The sequence below is a fragment of the Cricetulus griseus genome, chromosome 2 (genome assembly GCF_003668045.3).
Source record: "Cricetulus griseus strain 17A/GY chromosome 2, alternate assembly CriGri-PICRH-1.0, whole genome shotgun sequence".
In the NCBI taxonomy this organism is placed as follows: domain Eukaryota; kingdom Metazoa; phylum Chordata; class Mammalia; order Rodentia; family Cricetidae; genus Cricetulus; species Cricetulus griseus.
Genome location: NC_048595.1, coordinates 618133 through 639917, shown reverse-complemented (window position 1 = coordinate 639917; position 21785 = coordinate 618133). Strand labels below are relative to the sequence as shown.

General features: G+C 47.2%; 2 protein-coding genes across 11 annotated transcripts in view; one reads left to right on the top strand and one right to left on the bottom strand.

Annotated features, from left to right (window-relative positions):
• LOC118237656 (cyclin-dependent kinase 11B) overlaps positions 1–17365 on the top strand; it is a 32274-nt gene extending 14909 nt beyond the window's left edge. For 7 of the 9 annotated variants that reach the window (XM_027398538.2, XM_027398545.2, XM_027398541.2 and 4 more), the window contains 14 exons: positions 4421–4543; positions 5751–5846; positions 5930–6097; positions 6419–6484; positions 7225–7400; positions 8100–8190; positions 14596–14717; positions 14984–15089; positions 15409–15530; positions 15618–15725; positions 15836–15952; positions 16122–16270; positions 16499–16688; positions 16771–17365. In XM_027398538.2, the coding sequence (XP_027254339.1) occupies positions 4421–4543; positions 5751–5846; positions 5930–6097; positions 6419–6484; positions 7225–7400; positions 8100–8190; positions 14596–14717; positions 14984–15089; positions 15409–15530; positions 15618–15725; positions 15836–15952; positions 16122–16270; positions 16499–16688; positions 16771–16863 (1727 nt within the window). In that variant the 3' untranslated portion in view covers positions 16864–17365. The remainder of the gene's footprint in view (positions 1–4420; positions 4544–5750; positions 5847–5929; positions 6098–6418; positions 6485–7224; positions 7401–8099; positions 8191–14595; positions 14718–14983; positions 15090–15408; positions 15531–15617; positions 15726–15835; positions 15953–16121; positions 16271–16498; positions 16689–16770) is intronic. The other 2 variants (XM_035439336.1, XM_035439335.1) reach the window with 2 other exon arrangements.
• A 466-nt stretch (positions 17366–17831) lies between these two features.
• Positions 17832–21702, bottom strand: LOC100770040 (matrix metalloproteinase-23). Of its 2 annotated transcripts, none has more exons than XM_027398553.2 (8): positions 20216–21702; positions 19605–19744; positions 19380–19519; positions 19144–19311; positions 18620–18784; positions 18429–18539; positions 18181–18307; positions 17832–18060 (listed from the first exon to the last, which is right to left on the bottom strand). In XM_027398553.2, the coding sequence occupies exons 1-8, from the start codon at positions 20543–20545 to the stop codon at positions 17886–17888; spliced, it is 1356 nt and encodes a 451-aa protein (XP_027254354.1). In that variant the 5' UTR covers positions 20546–21702; the 3' UTR covers positions 17832–17885. The 2 variants fall into 2 exon arrangements, with proteins under 2 accessions (XP_027254354.1, XP_027254355.1); XM_027398554.2 differs by having other exon boundaries at positions 18253–18307.
• Between the last annotated feature and the right edge of the window lie 83 nt (positions 21703–21785).

The window sequence follows — 21785 nt, the reverse complement described above, 5'->3', positions numbered from 1 at the left end:
CTTTGTTTAGCTTTTTCCCTTATGGTGACCAGTGTCAACTTGTGACCACCACACCAAACCCCCAAGCTGGAGGTGATGACATCTTTAGGGGACCCTGAGAAAACTGGTTAATAGTTAAGTCCTGGGAGAGCTAGCTGTTGTCCAGTCTTGGTGTGATGGGATAATGCAAGGCTTATCTGAAGTCCTGGCTGGAATAACCTGTGAAGCTGAACCATCTCAGCCAGCATCCTTGAAGCTGTTTGAATGTAGAACTCTGAGGAAACTGCAACAGAGGCACTCTATGAGGCTGGATCACCTGGGCCACCTGTTTTCATTGTTGTGTTCCCCTTGCACTGAAAACACAAACTTTCAAAAGCAACATACATATCTATATTAACACAAGTATGGATTATTCCTTGTATACAAGCCAGCCAAAGATGATGTTTTGTTTTATGCTTAAGCAGACAAAATATATATATCACCTGCCCTGTAGATTTTTTCTTTTTTAGTTTTTTGTTTTTTGTCCCGTCCCCCGGGTGTTTTGGGTTTTTGGGGGGAGGGGGTCGAGACAGGGTTTCTCTGTGGCTTTGGAGGCTGTCCTGGAACTCGCTCTTGTAGACCAGGCTGGTCTTGAACTCACAGAGATCTGCCTGCCTCTACCTCCCGAGTGCTGGGATTAAAGGTGATCGCCACCACTGCCTGGCATTTTTTTAGTTTTCTTTGTTTGTTTGTTTTGATTCTGGCTACAGACAAAAAGAAACTCTGATCACTATCAAACTTCAGTGAATCCACAGTCTTCAATTTCCTATAGAAACAAAAGCATAACCTCTTCTCCAACGCAGTATATTTTTCGATTTCCTTATTGAAGAAATTTTAAAAATACATACGTTGATTTAATTTATCAGTTTACTTAACCCAGTGTCTCTCAGCAGCTATCATTGTCAGCAATCAAAAACTTCAAAGGCAACACGACACCATGTAGGATCCAGATTCTATTTTCCATCTTTATGTGGCTTATCATTTCTTAAATTTTTATTAATTAATTAATGGGGGGACAGGGTTTCTCTGTGTGTTCGGAGGCTGTCCTGGAACTAACTCTTGTAGACCAGGCTGGTCTCAAACTCAGAGATCCGCCTGCCTCTGGCTCCCAAGTGCTGGGATTAAAGGCATGCGCTGCCACCACGACCCAGCTATTGATTTATTTTTTACATTCCAATCCAGTTCACTCTCCCTCCCTCTTCTTCCACTCCCCCCACCCCTCATTCCATTTGCTCCTTGGAGAAGGTAAGGCCTCCCCCAGGAAGTTTACTCAAGATACCACTCCACCCTTTCCCTAGGCTAAGCAAGGTATCTGTCCATGTAGAATGGGCTCTACAGGGTTAGTTTGTGCATTAGAGTTAGATCTTGGACCATTGCCAGTGGCCTCATATATTGCCCCAGCCACACCATTGTCACCTATATTCAGGGAGTCCACTTCAGTGTTCTGCAGGTTCCTGAGTTGTCAGAGTCATTGATTCCTCACCAGCTTGAGTCAGCTGATTCTGTGGGTTTCCCCTTATTGGTCTTGACTTCTTGGTTCATATTATCCATTCTCCCTCAGTTTGATTGTACTCCAGGAGGTCAGCCCAGTGGTTAGTTGTGAATTTCTGCATCTCCTTACATCTGTTTCTGGAAGAGGGTTCTGGCTTCCCTGGAGTTGTGGATTGTAGGCTGGGTATCTTTTGCTTTATGTCTGGTATCCACTTATGAGTGAGTACAATACTATATTTGTCTTTCTGGGTCTGGGTTACCTCACTCAGGATGTTTTTTTCTAGTTCTGTCCATTGCCTGCAAATTTCAGGATGTCATTGTTTCTTAGTGTTGAGTAGTACTCCATTGTGTAAATGTACCTCATTTCTTTATCCATTCTTCAGTTGAGGGGCATCAAGGTTGTTTCTAAGTTCTAACTATTATGAATAACCTTGATATGAACATAGTTGAACAAATGTCCTTGTAGTCTTGAGTGTAACTTCTTTGGGTATATGCCCAAAAGTGGTATTGCAGGGTTTTGAGGTAGGTTGAGTCCCAATTTTCTGAGAAATCGCCATACTGATTTCCAAATCAGCTGTACAAGTTTGCACCAGCAGTGGAAGAGTGTTTCCCTTACTCCACATTCCTCTCCAACATAAGCTATCATCAGTGTTTTTGATCTTAGCCTTTCTAATCTGTGTAAAATATTATCTCAGAGATATTTTGATTTGCATTTCCCTGATGACTAAGGATGCTGAGCATTTAAGTGTCTTTCCGCCATTTGAGATTGTTCTGTAACAATTCTCTGTTTAGATCTGTACCCCATTTTTTAATTGGATTATTTGGTAGTTTGATGTCTAATTTCTTGCATTCTTTGTGTATTTTGGTGATCAGCCCTATAGCAGATGTTGGGTTGGTGAAGATCTTTTCTCATTCTATAGGCAGCAGTTTTTCTTTTATTTACAGTGTCCTTTGCTTTATAGAAGCTTCTAGTTTCAGGAGGTCCCATTCATTGAATTATTTTATTCTCTGTTTAAAGACTTTTATTGTTTTTAAACTAATTTTTATGTCTCTCAATTCATATATTCTTTTCATACCTTATCAGAGGTTTTATGTGTCTGGACCTGGCTTTACTAAGCATTCTCTGATCAAGTGAGACAAATCTTAAACTGTTATGTTAGCCTCTGCAAGACTCAGCTTAGCTCATGGCACTGGTGGCTGGTCATGTTATGTGTGTCGTGTGACAGTCCCCCGTCCCTATCCCCCACTCCAAAGAAAGCAGCAGCCAGTATTCACACCTCTGTATGACACTGAGCACAAGCCTACCTGAGAGACTGCAAGAATAGGAAGCTACATCTGGCTACTTGTCCAGAACTTTCCTTAGCTTTCTCAGGCCCTATGTTTGGATATTTCAGCCTCCACATGGGCTGGACCCTCCCTCCATCAGTCACTAATTAAGAAAATGCTCTACAGTCTTGCTTACAGCTGCCATCTTATGGAATCATTTCCTTATTTGAGATTCCCTCCTCTCAGATGATTTTAGCTTGTGCCATGTTGACATAAAACTATCCAGCACTGTTGGTTGGTTGCTTTTTCTTAGACAGGGTCTCCCTCTGCCTCTGCCTCTGCCTCCATGTTCTGGTATTAAAGGCTTGTGCCACCTTGCTTGGTCTTGTTTATTTATTTATTTATTTTTATTGGTTCAAATTAGGAACAAGCTTATTTCACATGTCAGTCCCTTCTCCCACTCCCTCCCCTCACCCCCTTCCCTCCTCATCTACCCTCCACTCCCCAGGCAGGGTAGGGCGCTCAACGGGGGCTTCGAAAAGTCCACCACATCATCCTGGGCTAGGCCTGGGCCCTTCCCCATGTGTCTAGGGCAAGAGTGCATCCCTTCACGTGGGATGGGCTCTCAAAGTCCTTTCTTACACCAGGGAAAAATACTAATCCACTACCAGGGGCCCCCTGTAGAGCAGAGGCCTCCTTATTGACATCCATGTTCAGGGGTCTGGATCAGTCCTGTATTGGCCTCCCAGATACCATCTGGGGTCAATGTGCTCCCCCTGGTCTTGATTATGTTTAACTTGAATGTTTGTCATGATTCTGAGATCAGACCCTTCTGCAGGGCTTACTGTGACTGTGTCATGAGTGTTGGTGTTGTCTATGCTGACAGTTGGCCTGGCACATCCTCCCAGGCCAAATCTAAGTCTGCATGTCTCTGGGAACCTGCAGTTACTTTCTAGCTTCCCCCGTGTATGTATTTAATTGCTTGAATGCCTGCAACCTTAAATATCTAGCTTCTAAGAGAGGAAAAGAAGAAACAGAAGTGTGCGTAAGTGCCCTGGCCCTTACATTGTCTAAAAGACACCCTAACCAGAGTGATGTTCAATCTCAGTGGCTTGGCTGCTGTATCCCACTGGGGCTACAAACAGCATCGAGAGCACAGGTCTTTGATGATTGGGGGATAAGTCTTTTCACCTGTAAACTGCTCTGGAATCCATAATAACTGATTGTCTAGAGGCAAGGGTAGGCAGCTTATGCTGTGCCAACCGCTACATTGACCAGAATTAACCAGTTTGTTATCCAACCCTCCCCTGGAACTCAAAGACCCTCAACTGATTCCAGAGTTCCACACTAATTGCATAACACAGGGCAAGTTGATGTTGAAGTGCTCCCTAGCATTTCTCTTTCCACCATCTTCCTAGAATTTTTCCACACCTTGGCCTCTGCAACCAGTGAAGATCATTCTAGAGGGTCCTCTGGCCAGCTGATAACCTCCAGCTTGGAGCTTTTTCCAAATGAGCTTTTGTCCTGTGATGTTGAAAGTTTTAATACCATGTGGGTTTGTAACACCCTGGCAGTTATACATAGGGTGGAGCCATGTTGGGAAGGCTACTCCCAGCAACTTCTCTGCTCTGTTTTGTGTGTACAGTCTCTGCACATCACCGTACCATGAGGGAGGACTACAGTGATAAGGGAAAGGTTGGCCACTGGAGCCGCAGCCCTCTACGGCCACCACGGGAGCGCTTTGAGCTGGGAGACAACCGTAAGCCAGGTGAGGCCAGGGAAGGTTGGAGTATCTTTCCTGGAAAACACACACACACACACACACACACACACACACACACACACACACACGAACGAAAGTGTCATAATGCAACCTGTTATTTTGTATTATATGCTAGCCTAAAGTTTATTTTTAAAATGTGTTGAGGGGGAAAACAGTTTATGAAATTAAGGAAAACCTTCCCAAGCAATCTCTTTTCCATAATAAAATCTGGTGAGCCTGAAGATTGCCAAAATGCAAAATGTGCTGACCTAAGTTTGATGCCTGGGACCCAAATGACAGAAGGAGAAACTCAATTACACAGATTGTCCTCTGACTTCCTCACAAGCTCCCATTAAGGCATGTGTTTCTTAACTAAGATACTTGTTGCTGATTTTTTTTTGGGGGGGGGAGGAACTCTTTCAGTTAAAATAAGTGTGGATGGCCAGGCGGTGGTGTGCATGCCTTTAACCCCAACACTTGGGAGGCAGAGGCTGGCAGATCTCTGTGAGTTCAAGGCCAGCGTGGTCTACAGAGTGAGTTCCAGGGCAGCCAAGACTGTCCCACAAAGAAACTCTGTCTCAAAAAAACAAAAACAAACAAACAAAATATTTGTGGATGGACTGTTTGACATACACAGTGAAACTGATCATTGTGTAAGCTGCATGTTAACTTTTGGGTGGTTTTGTCTTGTTTGTTTAAGAACATTTTCCCATGGTTGAGAATAGATTGCCTGCTCAATGTTTGATCCCAAGCACCACATTAAATGTATGTTATACATATATTAGAGTAGGTCTAGAGTCCCAGTCTTCATGAGTTAGAAACAGGAGGATCAGAAGTTCAATGTCATTGTCTGCTACATAGTAAGCTTTAGGCCAGCCTGGGTTATGTGAAACCCCATCTCAAAAAAGAAAAAATAAGAACTGGAAAAGAAAAACTAAGCTGGATCAGCAGTTACGAACACTTTCTGCTCTTGTAGAGGACCTGAATTCCGATCCCAGCACTCACATGGCAGCTCACAACTATTCGTGATTCCAGTTCCAGGGGTCCACCACCCGTCCTCTTCTGGTCTCAGGAGGCACCAGAGACACACATGATGTACATACATGCAGGCAAATACTCATAGTTAAAAATCAGTAAGTGAAGTAATTGTAGAAAGCAACAATAATTTTTCAAACATCTCCCCAAATTCAGCTCTGTATGGTTTATTTCAAAGTAAAAGAAGAGAAAATGGAAGAACGAGACCTTCTGTCAGACCTACAGGACATCAGTGACAGTGAGAGGAAAACTAGCTCAGCCGAGTCTTCATCAGGTATCTGAGGTCACCTGGCTGAGACTTGGATGCTGCTGCCAGAGGCAAGCAAAGATTTACCTTGTGACTGTTTTGTTCTGTAGCAGAATCAGGCTCAGGTTCTGAGGAGGAGGAGGAGGAAGAAGAGGAAGAGGAAGAAGAGGAAGAAGGGAGCACCAGTGAAGAATCAGAGGAGGAGGAGGAGGAGGAAGAAGAGGAAGAGGAAGAGGAGACTGGGAGCAACTCAGAGGAAGCCTCAGAACAGTCTGCAGGTGAGGAGCTGGCAGGTCACATGGATTGCATTGTTTAAAGTCTAATGTAAGCACATACCCAAATAAAGTTGCCTTACTTTGTGAGATCCACATTGACTCCAAAATTGGGCCTGGGAATGTGGTTCAATGATAAAGTACTTGCCTAGAGTATGTGAGGCCCTGGGTTCAATCCCTGATACCACTGGGAAAATAAACTCAAACTTGGTAGACAAGAAAACTGTCTTGCTAACCATTAGGTTGGCCTGATGCAGGGCAACCTGGTCATTCCACGTCCAGCTCTCAGCCACGCTGATGTGAGCACACACCTGTTTTCTTTTGCAGAAGAAGTGAGTGATGAAGAAATGAGTGAAGATGAAGAAAGAGAAAATGAAAACCACATCTTGGTTGGTAAGGACCTCTTTGTAGTAGTGCCTGTCCCTGTGAGTGAGACTGCCTGGTTCTGTTAATACAAACTATCCAGAGTTGGTCGGTGGTTGATTCAACGCCAGCCTGGTACAGAGTGAGTTCCAGGACAGCCAAGACTACATGGAGAAACCCCTGTCTCCAAATTCCCTTCCCCCGCCCCAGGTCCCAACCCCACCCTCCCACTCTCAAAAAAAAAAAAAAACCAAAAAAACAAAAAACCTTCCATAGCACATAATACTCCATAAACTCAAGACTTTTCCTGGAAACTGTAGAGAACTGCTGTTGTCCTGACAGTGTCTGGGGACAGAGGAAGCCGCCTGAGAGATGGTGTGATTTGCAAAGAACACATCTTTGCCCACTTTGCAGCCTGTGCCTACCATAGCTGGCATTACTTAATTTGGATGGCATCCTCCTGTGTGCCCACTGTGACTTAGATGCTGAGGGAGCCCAGGGTTTTGTGATCAAAGGAAATCGGGTTTTGTTGGAGAGCAGTTTCTGGGTCTGGTGACATAGGCACTCACTCTTATGGGGTGGGAAACCTGGCCTGGCCTCAAGCAGCTAACAGGGTTGTTGGTTGGTGGATATGAGGTGTGGGCCTAACCACTTCATGTGTCACCTACCCTCATCCTATGAGCCTAGTATCTGGTTCAGGCTCAGATTCTTCCTTTGTCTAGATCTCCAGGGCTACAGGCCTCACTCTAGGTAACTTTTAACTCTTACAGTTCCAGAGTCGCGATTTGACCGAGATTCTGGGGACAGTGAAGAAGGGGAAGAAGAAGTGGGTGAAGGGACCCCACAGAGCAGTGCCCCAACGGAAGGAGACTATGTACCTGACTCTCCAGCCCTGTCACCCATTGAGCTAAAACAGGAGCTGCCCAAGTACCTGCCGGCCCTGCAGGTCAGACCCCTACCTGCTCTTCCCAAAGCTGGTTCGTTCCCTGCTTTGACAATCTACAAATTAACTAGGTACTACAGAACCATGCTTCTGGTGCTGATGTCTCTCCTGAGATGCTGTCATGGCACATGTCTCTCGTGATGCTAGTCATGGTCCTGCCTTGTGCTGTTGATTCTGCTTTTTGCTTGATCTCTGGATATGGCAAGTGATTTCAATATGTGTTTTAGGATTGCAAACTTTCATTTAGGGAATTGCCAGTGAATATATAACATTGCCTGGAAGATTGAGAGGATACAGTCCTCCTGGGTACTTGATGTCAGCATTCTGAGCCCTTGTCACCCGGCCTCCAGTTAGTTAGTGTTGCCAAACAGTTGAATCTAGCTAAGTCCAACACAGAGTAGTGGTATTCCAGTCTATGGTATGCATAGAAGATCGGCAGCAGGGGCAGGCAGGCCACACCCTCTCTAGGGTGGCATAGTTCACCAGGCAGAAGATGCAGGTGTAAAAGATGCTTTTATTCATGCCAATTCATTAATACAAAAGTGGTTGGTAGTCTTGGACAAAACAGAGAAAACTATTCATACCAGCCACACTTTGGTTCATCCAAAGTCCCTTAGCCTCATTTTCCAGTTCTCCTGTCTTGTACTAGGTGCAGATAAAGCATGCTAGAATGTCAAATATGGCTGTTGATATCCTCCACAGGGATGCCGGAGTGTAGAAGAGTTCCAGTGCCTGAACAGAATTGAAGAAGGAACCTATGGAGTAGTCTACAGAGCAAAGGACAAGAAAACAGGTAGGTTATCTGTTAAGGGAATGTTAGGGCCAGAGACTACTCAGCAGAAAGCTCTGCCCTGCCCTGGGACAAGGAGTCTTTTCTGAGTAATGATGAGTTGGTTGCCCTTGCATCTGTGTAAGTTCCATCTTGCGAGTTCTAACAGGCAGTGCTTTCCATGGAGAAAACCAGCCCCTCTTGGTTTTCGTGCAGACTGAAAGAATGTTGAGAGTGTCCTACCGCTCGCCTGTAGTCTCTGCCTATTTTCCATGCCAGCACATGGTTGTTAAATGTGGATTCATTCTGCATGGTCCATTGGATCTTTGAAAGTAACCCTGCCCTTTTCTTGGTGCTGGTTCCACTCTATACCTCCCTACCTAACACCAAGACTTACTTTATTGGTTTTGTTTTTGTTTTTGTTTCTTTTGTTTGGATTTTGTTGTTGGGTTTGGGGTTTGGGGTTTTTGTTTGTTTGATTTTGGTTCTGCGAAATAGGGTTTCTCTGTATTGCGTTGGAGCCTGTCCTGGAACCCACTCTGTAGACCACTGCTAGTCTAAAACTCACAGAGATCCACCTGTCTTCTGCATCCCGAGTGCTAGGATTATGGGTATACGCCAACACTCCTAGCCACGTTATAGTTTTTAGTCCATATTTGTTTTCTCACAAATGTTTCTGGTTGGGTTTTGTTTTGTTCTTGTTTTCACATGATTTTTTAAAAATTTATATATATATATATGTGGGGAGGAGGTGTTTCATGTGCTCATGAGTACAGGTGCCCACCGAGGCCAGAGCAGATTTTGGAGTTCCTAGAATATAATTATAGGCAATTGTTGCTACCCAACATAGGTGCTGAGAAACAAGACTCAGGACATCTGGAAGAGCAGCAAATACTCTTAACTGCTTAGCTATCGCTCCAGCCCCTTTACATGACTTTTAGAGTTTATTCTCTTATAATTCTATACATGTATAAAATGTATCTTGATCATATGAACTCAAACACATCCCTTTCTCCCCTTTTTTTCCCTCCTAACTTTATAATTAGCTTGGGTCTGTTAGTGCTTCCAGCATGTGCCTGGGTGTGGTTCCATCCACTGGAGCATAAGCAGCCTACCATAGACCACACCTGTGGTTCTCCCTTACCCAGATGCTATCTCCTGCCAGTATCTCCTGGATAAGGCTCTGGTCCATGAGCCCCTCCTATGTTGACTGGCTTGAACTTGTATGGGTGACCAGCTGCTGTGAGTTCATGTGTGCAACAGCCATGTTGTGTTCAAAAGATGCCATTTACAGTGACAGTACCCTTTTCCCCATCCTTCAGCTCTCACATTCTCCCTTCCCCCTCACTCCTGATGCTTCCTGAACCTTGGACTGAGTGTCCTATTTAGGCCTGAGCCCACTGCTGAAAGAAGCTTTTCTGACCAAGGTTAAAAGCAGCACTAATCCATGAGTATAGAAATAAATATTTAGTCGGGTAGTGGTGGTGCACGCCTTTACTCCCAGCACCTGGGAGGCAGAGGCAGGCAGATCTCCGATTTGAGGTCAGGCTGGTCTACAGAGCGAGGACAGCCAGGGCTGTTACACAGAGAAACCCTGTCTCAAAAAACAAGCAAAGAAAAGTTTGTATTCTCTAATAAGGGGTCTAGAGCTAGCTCAGTGGTTAAGATTGGTTACCCTTATAAAGGACCCAGGTTTGATTCCCAGCACCAACATGGTGACTCACAACTATCTGTAATTCCATTTCCTAAGGAATTCCTGCACACTCTTCTTGCCTTTCTGGGTGTTGTACATATGTGGTAAATTTAGCATACATGCAAAGGAAATACCTATATGCATAAAATAAGTTAAAATTGTATTATCTAGTCATTTTACAAAATAGTGTGTTTCCATAAGGATTTTTCATATTTCTTTATTATTGCTTAACCTACTGCCCATTCTGTCCTCTCCTAATTGCCCCCACCCCTCTCTGCTTAAATCTTTAACCCCAAGTACTTTTTATTTGGATTTTTTTGGGTTTTGTGGTTTTTAGTTTGTTTTTTGGTTTAGGGTCTCACTATATCTACCTGGCTGTCTGGAACTCATTGTGTAGACCAACCTGACTTTAAACTCAGACATTCACCTGCTTCTACCTCTTAGGTGCTGAGATTAAAAATACACACCACCATGTCCAACACTCCCCTAAATTTAATATCATGTATTCTGCTATTCCCCTACTCCAGTTAAGGCATGTTCTCTCTCCCTCCTGTAATGGGCCCTTCTGGAGGTGCCATTTATCTGTTACTGGCCTTAAGTGACTCGATGCTATTAAGAAAGTCCTTATCTAGTTCTATACTTTGAGGTGTACTCCCTGCTTTTCCTCTGACATTTGGAGAAGACAAAGGAGAACATCTTAATTGACGACTCTTTTAACAAACTAAAACATAAAGTAAAAATATATACTTTTATAATTTATAATCTATAATATATATTACAGTGAACTTGTGTCAGAGCCCTCTTTTCTGTTCTACTGTTCTTTCTGTCTTTAAGTCAATACTGTGCTGATTTTATTTCTGTGCCTTGGTTTAGTGTACCTTGAAATCAGACAAAGTGATGCACGCCTTTAATCCCAGCACTCGGGAGGCAGAGGCGGGTAGATTTCTGTGAGCCCTAGGCCAGCAAGGGTACATAGTGAGACAAGGAACGAAACAGAGTGGGTAGGGAAGAAAGGAAGGAAGATCAGGGATGGTGATACCTCCAACAGGAGTCTTGTTTTGCGGGTGGGGAGGTTGTTTGGTTGGTTGTTTTGGTTTTCCAGACAGAGGTGTTTCTGTGTATCCCTGGCTATCCTGAAACTGGCTTTGTAGACCAGGCTGGCCTAGAACTCAGAAATCTGCCTGACTGCCTCTGCCTTTAAAGTGCTAGGATCAAAGGCGTGTGTCTCCCAGCAAGATTCTTTTTGCTCAGAATTCTTTTGTGTTTCCATATGAATTGTTTTTTCTATCTTTGTGAAGAATTAAGTAGGCGTTTTTATTGCTTTTGGTAGAGTGACCTATTCTCACAATATTTATCCTGCCAATCCACAAGCATGGGTAGTCTTTCTATCTTCTATTGTCTTTCTCAATTTCTTCCCTTTTTGTTTGTTTGTTTTTCAAGACAGTGTTTCTCTATGTAACAGCCCTAGCTGTCCCAGAACTAGTTCTGTAGACCAAGGTAAAAAAAATTACTTATTTAGTTATATGTGCCATTTTCTACCTGCACACATGCCTGTGTGCCACAAGAGAGAACCAGATCTCATTATAGAGGAGCTGCCATGTGGTTGGTGGGAATTAAATTCACAGACTCTGGAAGAGCAGCCAGTGCTCTTAAGCCATCAGATTTTTTTAAATTATCTATGTATGTGTGTACAATTACATGTGTGTACAGTTGCCCAGGAAGGCCAAAGCAATGAATCCCCCTATATCTGGAGTTACAGGAAGTGGGTGCTGGGAATTGAACTTACATCTTCTGCAAGAGCGGTACATGCTTTTAACCACTGAACCATCTTTCTACCCCAAATCTTTTAGTTTTCTTACAGAGTTCTTTCATTTCCTTAGTGTATGTTACTCCAAGGTCAGATTTTGTTTTGGTTTTGTGTTTTGTTTGTTGCTAGTTACAAACTTTTTGATGTTTTAGACAGGGTGTCACCGTGTAGCCCTGGCTGGCCTGTAACTCACTATGCAGTCCAATTGGCCTCCAATTCCCAGAGAGCCACCTGACTGTGCCTCCAGAAGCACTGGGATCAAAGGTGTGTGCCACCACACCTGGTAGGTTTTGTTTTGTTTAAAGGCTGTTGTGAATAGAATTGTTTTTCTGGTATCTTTCTCAGTATGTTTGTCATTGATATATAGGAAGGCTATTGATTTTTCTGTGTTAAGTTTGTATCCTACCACTTTGCTGAAAATGTTTCTCTGTTCTAGCAGTTATCTTGTGGAGTCTTTAGTGTCTCCTATTATCTTATTAAGGTTACTATTGCTGCAGTGAAACACCATGACCAAAAGCAAGTTGGGGAGGAAAGGGTTTTACATTGTATTCTTTTTATTTATTTATTTATTTATTTTTCGTGACAGGGTTTCTAATAGCTTTGGAGCCTGGCCTGGAAATCCCTATGTAGACCAGGCTGGCCTTGAACTCGCAGAGCTCTGCCTGTCTCTGCCTTACCAAGTGCTGGGATTGAAGGCCTGTGCCACCACCACCCAGCCCACATTGTATTCTGACAAGGACCCTGCAGGTGTTAATGCAGGCCATGATCCGAGAAGAGATGAGAATGAAACCCAGTTCAGATTGACTTCTCACCCTGGATCAGACTTCACAGAGTCTAATGCCAGGTGGTTCATTGTTACTGTATTTAAAACATAGTACACTTTGGGAAAAGTTTCCAGGCAACAATCATTCCCATTCAGGGTGCACAGTAAAGCTTAAGGTGTGACTACATAGAGACTCCTTTACAGATTACATGTGACCATGAGGGTGGGGTCTATGGCTAAAAGGTCTAGAATAGTGTGACCTCCGATAGCTATAGGTCCATGTGACACCTCCCCTAAGGATGGGTTTAACTGGGAGCTAAAGATAACAGTCTGGGGGGAGAGTCTGGGGTAAACATTCTGGGGGATTTGGGTGAGGTCTGCCTCCACAGATACTGAAGGTCACCAGGTTAACAAAATCAGCCTTCTGGATGGAAAAACAGGTATTTTACCTATTCCACTAAGAGGGAACCCCTGTGTGTTTAACATTCCTGGTCTCCTCAGTGTTCTGTGGACACAAGGTCTTTTGTTTCCCCCAGCAGTAGTCCATCTCTGAAGGAAGACAGGACAGAAAGAAACTCAGACAGGGCAGGAATCTGGAGACAGGAACTGATAGAGAATTGCTTACTGGTTTGCTCAACCTGCTTGCTTATAGAACCAGGACCAAGCCAGGCGTTGATGGCCAACGCCTTTAATCCCAGAACTCGGGAGGCAGAGGTAGGCGGGTCTCTGTGAGTTTGAGGCCAGCCTGGTCTTCCAGAGCAAGTGCCAGGATAGGCTCCAAAGCTACACAGAGAAACCCTGTCTCGAAAAACCAAAAAAAAAAAAAAAAAAAAAAATAGAACTAAGACCAGGGATAGCACTACCCACAATGGGCTGGGCCCTCTACCATCAACCACTAATTCAGAAAGTGCCCTACGCTGGTTTTATCACTTACTGAGAAAATGTTTTATGGATGCATTTTCTCAATTGAAGTCCCCTCCTTTCAGATGACTCTAGCATGTGTAAGTAGAGATATTTTGACTCCTGTTTCTATTCATTTGATTTTTAAGGCTTCCGGTACCTTAATGAATAAGAGTAGAGATAATGGACTCCCTATCTTGTTCCTTGTATTAGTGGAAATGCTTTTATTTTTTATTTTTATTTTTTTTATGTGTGTGTTGGTATTTTACTTGCATGATTGTGCACTATGTGTGTGCGTGGTGCCTGAGGAAGCCAGATTAGGGCATCAGATCCTCTGAAATTGGAGTTAAAGATGGTTGTAATTAGCCATGAGGGCACTGGGAACCGAACCTGGGTTTCCTGAGAGCAGTGAGTGCTCTTAACTGCTTAACTGCGGAGCCATCTCCAAACACTGGAAATGCTTTTGCGCTTCCCCCACTTAATACAATGTTATTATCCTTTACCATGTTGAGATTTATTCCTTCAGGAATTTTAATATGAGAGATGTTGGATTTTGTCAAAAAGCCTTTCTTGGTATCCATCAAGATAACCATGTAATTTCTGTTCCTGTGTCCATTTATGTAATTTATAATATTTATAAATTATAAAAATTTATAAATATTTATAAATGACTTGCTTATATTGAACTATCCTACATATATATGTACATATCCTACATATTTGAAAAAAGCCAATTTGATCATGGTTGATTATCTTGATGTGTTTTCTTTTTTTTTTTTAATTTTATTTATTTATTATGTATACAACATTCTGCTTCCATGTATATCTGCACACCAGAAGAGGGCACCAGATCTCATAATGGATGGTTGTGAGCCACCATGTGGTTGCTGAGAATTGAACTCTGGACCTCTGGAAGAGCAGTCAGTGCTCTTAACCTCTGAGCCATCTCTCCAGCCCTTGATGTGTTTCTTAATTCAGTTTGCATTTACATGGTTGCATTGTTTGAGGCAGGCCCTCCCTCTCTATGTAGCACTGGATGTCCTGGAACTCACAATGTAGACCAGACTGATCTTGAAGGGATCTGTCTATCTCTGTTTCCTACATGTTGAGATTAGAGGCCCGTGTGACCACAGGTGACTGTTGTGGGTGTTTTGAGACATTGTCCCGCTCTCTAGCCTCCAATTCATGGCAGTCCTGCTTCAGCTTCTCCCCCGTTGGGATTGCAAGCATGAGCCACCATGCCCAGCTACAGTATTTTCTTTACAGATGAAATTGTGGCTCTGAAACGGCTAAAGATGGAGAAGGAGAAGGAAGGCTTCCCCATCACCTCACTGAGGGAGATCAACACCATTCTCAAGGCCCAGCACCCCAATATCGTCACTGTCCGAGTAAGGCTCAGTCTCCTCACTTGGCATGTCCTGCCTGTGTGGGAGTCTACCTCTTTTAGGGACAAGGGAGAAGGGTCTATGACATCATAGGGTCAAGTGTTAGCACTTCCAAAGATAACAGCTTCCCAAGAAGGCTTAGTAGGTCTTTGCTACCTATGATACACAGCATGTATCTTCAATTTCAGTTTTCCGAGAACCAGTGCTTGTCAGGGTGGGGTTGCAGGGAGGAGCCATGCCCAAACCCATAGGTCACTGTTGATTCCTAGGAAATCGTGGTGGGAAGTAACATGGACAAGATCTACATTGTGATGAACTATGTTGAGCATGACCTCAAGAGCCTGATGGAGACCATGAAGCAGCCCTTCCTGCCAGGTATGGCTGCATGCCACCCAAGGCGGCCAGTGCTGTTCAGTCATGAGATGAGGGTAGAGCACCCTGTTCTCTGGTATGTTGTGGGGGATCTCTGAGCAAGGGGAGGAATAGTGCCTTTCTAGTGATCCTGTCTGTATGAGTGGTGGCCATAGTGAGCTCAGAGCCACCCTGGGCTGGAAATGTTCCTGGATGAACTTGCCCCAAAAGTCTAGTTGCTACTAGATTACATAAATAACCCCAAGTCTCTGGGCCCTTTTGCAGGGGTGTTGGGAACTCATGAGGTAAAGGAAGCATGTGTGTGATCTCATTACTCTCACAGGGGAGGTAAAGACCCTGATGATCCAGCTGCTGAGTGGGGTAAAGCACCTCCATGACAATTGGATACTGCACCGTGACCTTAAGACCTCTAACCTTCTGCTGAGCCACGCTGGCATTCTCAAGGTGAGCCCCTGTACTTTCCCACCTCATCCCTGGAAACCCCTCCACAGCCTGGTCTTACAGGCCACACTGTTTACCTTGTTGTTATAGGTGGGTGACTTTGGGCTGGCTAGGGAGTATGGCTCACCCCTGAAGGCCTACACTCCCGTTGTCGTAACCTTGTGGTATCGTGCCCCAGAACTGCTGCTTGGTGCTAAGGTGAGTTTGAAGAGGGGTCTGAGAACCTCCCTTGCCCCATAGTGTCCTCAGTCAAACCTGTGGCTGACACTGATGTGGGCCTTCAGGCATCTGACCATGTCGTCTCTTAGGAATACTCTACAGCAGTGGACATGTGGTCAGTGGGCTGTATCTTTGGAGAGCTGCTGACACAGAAACCTCTCTTCCCTGGGAAGTCAGAGATCGATCAGATCAACAAGGTTTTCAAGGTGAACATCAAGGCTGGCCTATCTTTCTAGAAAATGACCTGCAATGTGTCTGCAGAACTGGGATCCAGAATGGGATCCAGACCACACTGTGGCTTTTGGTGGCCTTTCTGATAAAAGTGACATGGGTACCATGGAGGGCATGTTGAATTCAGACATCCTTGTTTTTCAGGACCTGGGGACTCCCAGTGAGAAGATCTGGCCTGGCTATAATGACCTCCCAGCAGTCAAGAAGATGACCTTCAGCGAGTATCCCTATAACAACCTCCGCAAGCGATTTGGGGCTTTGTTATCAGATCAGGGCTTTGATCTCATGAACAAGTAAGTCTAAGGATGGCACAGTGTGCAGCCACTGGGTTCTGTGCTGATTCTCCTGCAGAACTGCCCTGGGGTCTGGAAGCCCCCGAATAAATAGCAGGTTTTAGGAGATGCTGAGTCCCAGAGGTTCTCATCTTCCATCTCAACCAACAGGCTGGGCTCTGTCTGTGTTGGCCACATGTGCCCTGATGCACACAGCAGGTCCCCACTGTCCTGTGCCATTCTCTTCAGGTTCCTGACATATTACCCTGGGAGGAGGATCAGCGCAGAAGACGGCCTGAAGCACGAGTATTTCCGAGAGACTCCCCTCCCCATTGACCCGTCCATGTTTCCCACGTGGCCCGCCAAGAGTGAGCAGCAGAGGGTGAAGCGAGGCACGAGCCCACGCCCCCCCGAGGGCGGCCTGGGCTACAGCCAGCTGGTGAGGGGCATGACTAGTAGGGGTTCCCATGGGGGAGACTCGGTAGGGACACAATCCTCATGGCTATTTTGCTGCTTTGCAGGGTGATGATGACCTGAAGGAGACGGGCTTCCACCTCACCACCACCAACCAGGGAGCCTCAGCTGCTGGCCCTGGCTTCAGCCTCAAGTTCTGAGGTCAGATTGACTGACCCTGGCCAGCTAGCTGGTGACAGGCAGATCTGCTGATTCAGGACAACCTTGTTTTGCTTCGTTTTCTCCGTGAAGTTTGTTTTGGGTCAGGTTATAAATTTGTAGAATTAAATCACATTTTTCCTTCTGGAAAGGAAAGAGTTTTCAGAGGTGTCTAACTTGCCTGGTGAGGTGGGGTGGGCATCTGTAGGTGCCAGAATAGGACCCTGGGCACAGTAGGACCCAGGCTGGAGCAGAACTGAGTTGTCTGCTTCTCAGTCCTGGAGGTTGGTGTGGTAATTGTTTTGTTTATGATCTAACGAATCATAAAATATCACACTGGCTGTGTGTGATGGGTGAGGCAGCCTGCTTCTCACTGGGGTATCTAAACAAGCCCCATCCACACAGACCTTGGCCCTCAGAACCAGGTATGTGACACCTTCACCCACAGTGGGTTTTATACATGAGGTTGTTGGGTGTCTAAGTAGTAAAATATTCTTGGAGGAAGCTTCTCTGTGTCCTTTTCTTTTTTCTTTTTTTTCAGCCTGCTGGCTCCCAGCTGAACCCTGTAAGTGTCTCTGGGATGGGGAGAGGCTAGCTGCAGACTTTGGGGAGCAGACTGAGATTATAGGATTGGGTACTCTCTTGCTCTGACTCACACATGCCAAGCCTTTCCTGACCTCCTAGCTCTTTCCTCCCTTCACGCATCCCACATCACCTCCAATGTGTCTAAGAAAGGTGTTGGCCTGAAGGAAAGAAAAAAAAAAGTTCTGTGACTACTTGGGGCCTCTATTTTATGCCTCAGCTGGTCCTCGGCCTCTTCCTTATTCACACTGAAGCCTCACCTAGGGCCCGTGCACATTCTTCCCTCAGCACACCCTAGGTGGTGCTGTGACCCCACTGCTCTGGGGAGTACTGACTGACAGGTAGGCAGAGGTGGCCTTCCTTCTTCCCATGAAACAGCACAGAGACATCAGAGGAAAAGCGCTTTATCTGCTGACTTCCAGCACAGAGGCTGTTGGCAGGCTCAGCTCCGCACTCGGACCCGCCAGGAGTAGGTAGTGAGAACTCGCTGGTGCCGGCGCACCACACAGGTGTAGGTGCCTTCATTGATTGCGTTGGCAATGATGCTCAGCTGTGCCTCACCCAGGTCCAGATAGCCAGGGTAGGAGAATTCCAGGGGCTCCTGGTCCTTGTACCAGCTGCAGGGGGGCGGGGAGGTCCTTCACCCCTACCTATGCCAAGCCCCCAGGATATACCCGCCAGCATACCCAGGCAGCCCCAGCCCCTCTAGAAATGCCTGCCCCCTCCTGGTTACTTACTATACTTTGCCTTTCTTATGTAGGATCTTCTGCCCACAGTGGAAGGTCATGTTCCTCCCTTCTTTCACTAACCTTGTTTTCATTCTGGTGGGTGGTGTGGTGGTGGCCACAGTAGGGAATGGGAATTCTGCTCAGAGAATGGTGAAATGCCATGTCAGTACTTCTTCCCCATCAAACCAGGCCCAAGTGGAGGGAGACTTTGGCTAAGAGACCTCACCCCCACCCTAACCCCACTGAGCCTTCATCACCATAGCAGAAGTCACAGCTTCTGGGACAGAGCCTCTTCATGAGCCTCTGGTGGGTGTCACAAAATCCCTTTCGTGCCCAGGATGTACATCTAAATAGCCGGTCCAGGCAGCCTAACAGAGAGCAACATGGCTCAGGGCTTGCTTAGAGCCCTACTATCTATCGGCCCACCCACCTGCCCCGTTGTACCCACCGTAGAGTCGGTGTAATCCCCACAGCTCATCCTGGGACAGTGCCTTCCAGCCTCGCAGTGTGGCATTGATGTGCATGAGTGCTTCGTGTTGCTGTGAGTGCATCAGCCCCAGTGCATGGCCAATCTCATGGGCCGCCACGTGCACCAGGTCTGTGAGCCATACGCCTGTGGGCCCCTTGGCTTAGTACTTGGGAGCACTCAGCCCTTCCACTCCCAGTCTTGTTCCAGGAGGCCCAGCACTGATTGGGGAGCCCAGCTGCAAACCACCCTTAACCCACAGCCAAGGAAGATAAGTTTGTTCCCAGCCTAGGCTGTGAGCTTGGCCCTCAGGAATGCAACTCCAGCTCCCTCTCCTGACTTGGGGGGTGGGGGGGGCTGAGGCCTGTGAGAACCATAATTCCTTTCAAATATTCACTCAAGTATTCAGCCCCAGGAAATTCTTACTGCCCCAGAGCCCTCTGTAGCCCACGTGGTGGAGAGAATGGGGGCCCCCAGGAGGAGGCCAGACCAAGGAGTTGGATCACCTTTCTTCCAGCTGTAGCGTGTGGGGCCTAAGACCCAGTACTCGCTGTCATCAAAGTGAATGCCACCATGGGGTGGGAAGAAAGCATGGGCCAGTTCCCCTGTGGGACCATCAAAGCAGTGGTGCAGAGCAGAGACCAAGCAGTCGGTGTGGTTGGTTGGGTAGAAACCTAGGGAAACAAGGCTGCAGTAACACCTGTGGGGGCTGGGTGGGGTCAGGAGCACTTCTGTCACCCACCTATCTGGAGGTCACTGGGAAGATCAGGGGCCACTTCACGGAAGCGGAATGGGGAAACATCACTCCACATGCGAAAGGCGGCAGCCAGTCCCTGCCTTGTCTCTTCCGGGTTTAAAAGGTTCCGGGGAAAGGAGAGAATCCTGCGGGTGGGGATTGTGAGACTTAATGTCCCAGGCAGTGTCTGAGTTGTGGCCTGACCCACCTGTCCTCGGGTTCAGGTGGCACCTGTATGTGAGGTTGAAGTGGTTCCAGCGCAGCCTGGCTGGTGTCAGTGTGTATCGGCGTCTTCGGGGCACCAGTATGGTCAGTGTGCTGGGGGCCTGGGCAGTGGACACCCCTGGAGGGTTTGGTGCAGCCACATTCCTCTTCATGGGGAAAAAAGTGGTTGTGAGGGGGCGGGAGAAGCAGTCTGTCGTTCCCGGAATTGTTGCAGAAAGCTGACTGTTAGACAATGGACTGCAGGAGGTTGTGGATGAACCCCTCCCTTAATGAGTTGCTTTTACCCCCACCCGAGCCAGGCACAGGGAGTTGTTAAGAGCCCGTAGGAATGAGGCAGGCTTGGTGGAGCATGCCTTTAATCTCTGGAGGTGGTCTACAGAGCGAGTTCCAGGACAGCTAGAACTACACAGAGAAATCCTGTCTCGGCAAGTCAAAAAATAGAAATAGCCAATGAGAGTGACCGAGCTGGAGTTGGATGTTGGCTCCCACCAGCGACCACTGGACACACTGACTGACTCAGGATCAGTCCCAATCACCCCACTCACATATGGGCCCACTGATAGATAGACCCTCAGATGCAGACAAGCTCCCCGCGCCCGGCCCCCTTGACTGCTCACCGCTGCACTCCAGGCATTCTCTGCAGGCGCCCAAGGCCACTCAAGCAACACCAGCGCGGAGAGAAGGCACAACCCGCTCAGGACATCCCCGAACCAGCGGCCCTGTTGTAGGGCACCCGATCCCTCCAGATGGACGCAGGCCCGGCAGCCCATGCTGTCGGATTCAGGACCACAGGGGGCAGTGCGAGGCGACACAGGGACCTGGGCCGCAGAGTCGGGGCGGAGTGGGAGGGGGGTTGGCGACGGGCGGCTCGAGTTACAGCAGGCGGCTGGAGGACCCAGCGTTGCCTTGTGAAGAGAACCAGCTGGCCTGTCCTGAAGGATCCTCATCCCCTAGGGGGTTCTAGGAACCAGGCTGTAGGGTGGATGGCAGTGGCCAGAACACCCAAAGGTTGAGGGTGGGAGGGTCGGGTGTCTGTCAGAATGAGAGAAACAGCTAGTAACAAGTAGGTGCCAGGGCTCAGATTTGGGGAAAGGGCATCAATTGCTCCCATACCCATGTTGGGGCTGAATGACCTTTTAGGTTTTCCCCTTAGCCCCCTGGACCGACAATGAAATCTGATAGGGAAACCTCAGTTTTAGTCCTGCAGTGACAGTGTAACCAGTATACACGTGGCAGTTAGAATCGGGTGGTTCGGCGGGCAGAGGGGAGGGAGAGACTGCAGCAGGGAAGGGGCCTCGGGAAAGACAGGAAGAGGCCTGTGGGGGTCCTTAGGACATCTGAGACAGGGTCTGCTTTGGCCAGAGGGTGCTCTCGTTGGGTCTGGGGAGGGTGCCGGGACCCATAATTCCAGCTCAGGCTCAGAGGGGAGGGAGTTACAGAAACAGAATCCGGCACTGAGTGTGGCGGCCTGGCAGGGGTAGGGTAGAGGGTTAGGAGCTATGGTCGGAGGCCTGAAGGTAGACCCGGCAGCCTGTGGCTGCACTGGGTGTGCGCCGAATGAACGAAATGAACGTGGCATGGCAACCCTGAGATCCCCAGGGTGGAGCAGACGGTGGGTGGGTGAGACAGCGAGAGCAGGGGGTAAGAGCCGGGCTAAGGAGGGGCTTCCAGCCAGACGTCTTGTCCCTCCCAGTCTTCCATGCCCGATTTGGACCCTGGATGACAGCAACAATGTACTGGCCAGCAGAGTCAGCGCCAAGCAGCTGGTGTCCTCTGTGGCCGGGAATAGCTGCGCTGAGTTCTTGAAAAGCATCAGCCATCTGTCCTCCCTTCATTACTCAGAATTTGTTCCAACAAATGGACCCCTTCTTGCTTCTTGCTCAACTGCCAAAAACTTGGGGGCCTCCCACCCTCTCCCTCCTAAACCAGGACCCTCTGACCTAAAAAATCTAAGTCCCGCCCCAGGGGGGCGGAGGGAGGGGCGGGCACAGAGGCAGAAGCCAGTGGGGTGGGCCCCCTATAGGTCGGAAAGTAGAACCAACCTAAGCCTTTTGAAGCACCCAGTGGGTTCTGGGACCCTCTTGTGTCAAACCACAGCCAGCACCATAGAGTGTTCCTAACCTACAGGCAGCCTGGGGCCTCATGCACATGTTTGGGGGGGGCGCGCGTTGATGAGATGCTGGGAAT

What these genes read in the sequence shown, in the direction of transcription:
- LOC100770040 (XM_027398553.2), bottom strand. Translation starts at nt 20,545, where the DNA reads ATGAGGATCCTTCAGGACAGGCCAGCTGGTTCTCTTCACAAGGCAACG. An exon ending in ACGCTACAGCTGGAAGAAAG is followed by an intron (nt 18,785 to 19,143) that starts GTGATCCAACTC and finishes AGGGGCCCACAG; the next exon opens with GCGTATGGCTCACAGACCTG. An exon ending in AAGCTGTGACTTCTGCTATG is followed by an intron (nt 18,308 to 18,428) that starts GTGATGAAGGCT and finishes TTCTCTGAGCAG; the next exon opens with AATTCCCATTCCCTACTGTG.